This window comes from Merops nubicus, unplaced genomic scaffold (assembly GCF_000691845.1).
Source record: "Merops nubicus isolate BGI_N331 unplaced genomic scaffold, ASM69184v1 scaffold33297, whole genome shotgun sequence".
Lineage (NCBI taxonomy): Eukaryota > Metazoa > Chordata > Aves > Coraciiformes > Meropidae > Merops > Merops nubicus.
This window is the reverse complement of record NW_008622821.1, coordinates 1-2320: the sequence shown is the minus strand read 5'-3', so window position 1 is coordinate 2320 and position 2320 is coordinate 1. Positions and strand designations below refer to the sequence as shown.

Genomic DNA, 2320 nt, shown 5'->3' with positions numbered 1-2320 from the left:
CCCTCATCATTTCTGCCAAATTCCCCTCCCAGCCGGGGGGGCTGAGCCCATCCCTGCCCCTCTGCAGGCAGGATGGTGTCCTCGAGGCTCGTTCTGTCACTGCTGGTTGCAGCTCTCCTGCTGCACGTGGCCACCACGCTGAAGATCAGTGCCTTCAACATCAAGGCGTTTGGGGACAGCAAGATGTCCAACCAGACCATCGCAAACATCATCGTCTCTGTGAGTGCTGGGGGAGAGTGCCTGTTCTGGGGGGCAACCAGCTTGGGGCAGTCAACCCTATCTTCATCCATCCATCCATCCATCCATCCATCCATCCATCCATCCATCCATCCATCCCTTGCTGCCCAGTTCCCCGCTCAGAGCAGCCTGTGGGTGAGGAGCTGCTGGCCTGGTGGGTGGTAGGCAGATGGGGGTTAGAGGGCACTGTGTCACCCCAGGGTCCTTTCAAGCCAGAGGACACTGGCATCAGCAGAGAAGCTTCCTCCTTGGGCTCTCAGGTCCTTGCTTCCCTCCCGTTGCCATCCTGGCAGCCTTCACAGCCCAGCCCAGGCACCCATGGGTGCCCCCGAGGGCAGCTCCCGGGCAGGGGTGAGCAGCTCTGAGCTTGTCCCCCCAGCTCCTGTCGGGATATGACATCACCCTGGTGCAGGAGGTCCGGGATGCCGACCTGAGCGCCGTGCAGAAGCTTGTGAACCAGCTCAACAGGTGAGGCTGCAGGGCAGGGGGGGCCTGCAAGTGCTGGGGCAGATCCCAGCTGCCATCTCGCCATGCTGAGGCACCTCTGGCTCTGCCGGGGAGAGACCGACGGGTGCTGGGGCACCAGGAGCCTCCTCTCACCCTCTCTGCATCTCTCTCCCAGCGCGTCCCCGCACCCGTACAGGTATTTGGTGAGCATCCCCCTGGGTCGGACCAGCTATAAGGAGCAGTACCTCTTCATCTACAGGTCGGGGGTGCCACCAGGGCCCAAGGTCCCCCGTGTCACCCGCTGTGCCCCCCGGCAGCCCCTGAGGGGTGGTGGGTACCCCCGGGGGAGCTGGCTGTGGCAGGGGTGGTGCTGAGGGCTGCCCTGCTCCCCTCCCTCAGGTCAGACATGGTCTCTGTGCTGGGAAGCTACTACTACGACGACGGCTGTGAGGCCTGTGGGAACGACACCTTCAGCAGGGAGCCCTTCATTGTGAAGTTCTCCTCACCCACCACGCGTGAGCAGAGCTGGCCTTGGGGCTGCCTGCACCTGGCACAGGGTCCCCTCTGCCCAGGGCTGAGCCCAGAGATGGAGGCACTTGGGTTGCAACCTGGAGCCCAGCTCAGGGACTCCACCAGGGTGCTTCACTGCTGTGGTGCCTTCTCCCACCCATGGGTGCTCAGGGGTCCTGGGTAGCTGGCCAGCACAGCCAGCACTGCCTGCTGGTTCCACCATGCCCACCATCTCCAGTCACCTCCCATTGCCTGCCATCTCCCTCCATGCATTCTCTCCAGCTGTATCCCACCATGTCCCACATCCCATCACCTGCTACCTCCTATCTTGTGCCATGTCCCACCATCTGCTTCTTCCACTTGGGTGCCATCTCCCATCACATGCCATCTCCCCTCATGTACCATCTTCCATCGTGTGCCATCTCCTACCCTGTGCCATCACCTCCACCTCCCAGGAACCTCCCTAGGGCACACACACTCTCCCATCTCTCTCTCACACTTTTCTCCTTCCCCAAACTATGGTGGCTTGGAAAAACTGATGGCAAGCAAGCAGCAAACCACGTGTGGAGGGATACAATGCCCTGCTGGAGGAGAGGCAGACCACAAAAAGCCAGCACACCCTTTCCCTTGGGCAGCTTTGCCCGGCTGGCTGGGCCGGGGGGGGGGGTGCCCCGGGTTTCCCCCTCCCTTCTGGGGTGCTGCACCCAGGCCGGGGGCTGATGGCCGCCTGTCCAGCAGAGGTGGAGCAGTTTGTGCTGGTGCCCCTGCACGCCGAGCCCAGCAGCGCGGCGGAGGAGATCGATGCGCTCTACGACGTCTACACCGACGTCCTCGACAAGTGGGCGACCAACGTGAGCGGCAGTGGGCAGCTGGGCTCCCCCCAGGGTAGCCAGGCGGGCTAGGGCACAGCCACCACACATCCCAGAGCCCGTCCTGGGGTGGAGGCGTCCATGGGAGACACCTCATCCCCATGGGAGCAGGTGCCACCCTGGCAATGCCCGGCGGGGAGCTGCTGGGCGGCTCCACTGCCGTCACCGGGCGGTTGTCCTCTCACACCGGGCAACCCCAGGGGGGTTTCCTGCGGCCCTGTAAGATTTTAGGGAGCCCTTAGTGCAGCCTGTGGGCA

At 63.4% G+C, this 2320-nt stretch overlaps 1 protein-coding gene across 1 annotated transcript; it reads left to right on the top strand.

Moving 5' to 3' along the window:
• The first annotated feature begins 72 nt into the window (after window positions 1-72).
• On the top strand, window positions 73-2096 carry DNASE1 (deoxyribonuclease I). The gene is made up of 5 exons (XM_008944922.1): window positions 73-219; window positions 617-705; window positions 860-943; window positions 1084-1199; window positions 1933-2096. The coding sequence occupies exons 1-5, from the start codon at window positions 73-75 to the stop codon at window positions 2094-2096; spliced, it is 600 nt and encodes a 199-aa protein (XP_008943170.1).
• Window positions 2097-2320: the final 224 nt, after the last annotated feature.

Bases quoted from the DNA above. Each gene is read 5' to 3' on its own strand.
- DNASE1 (XM_008944922.1), top strand. From the start codon at position 73: ATGGTGTCCTCGAGGCTCGTTCTGTCACTGCTGGTTGCAGCTCTCCTG. The intron at 220-616 runs GTGAGTGCTGGG...TTGTCCCCCCAG, and splicing joins TCGCAAACATCATCGTCTCT to CTCCTGTCGGGATATGACAT. The intron at 944-1,083 runs GTCGGGGGTGCC...CCCCTCCCTCAG, and splicing joins CAGTACCTCTTCATCTACAG to GTCAGACATGGTCTCTGTGC.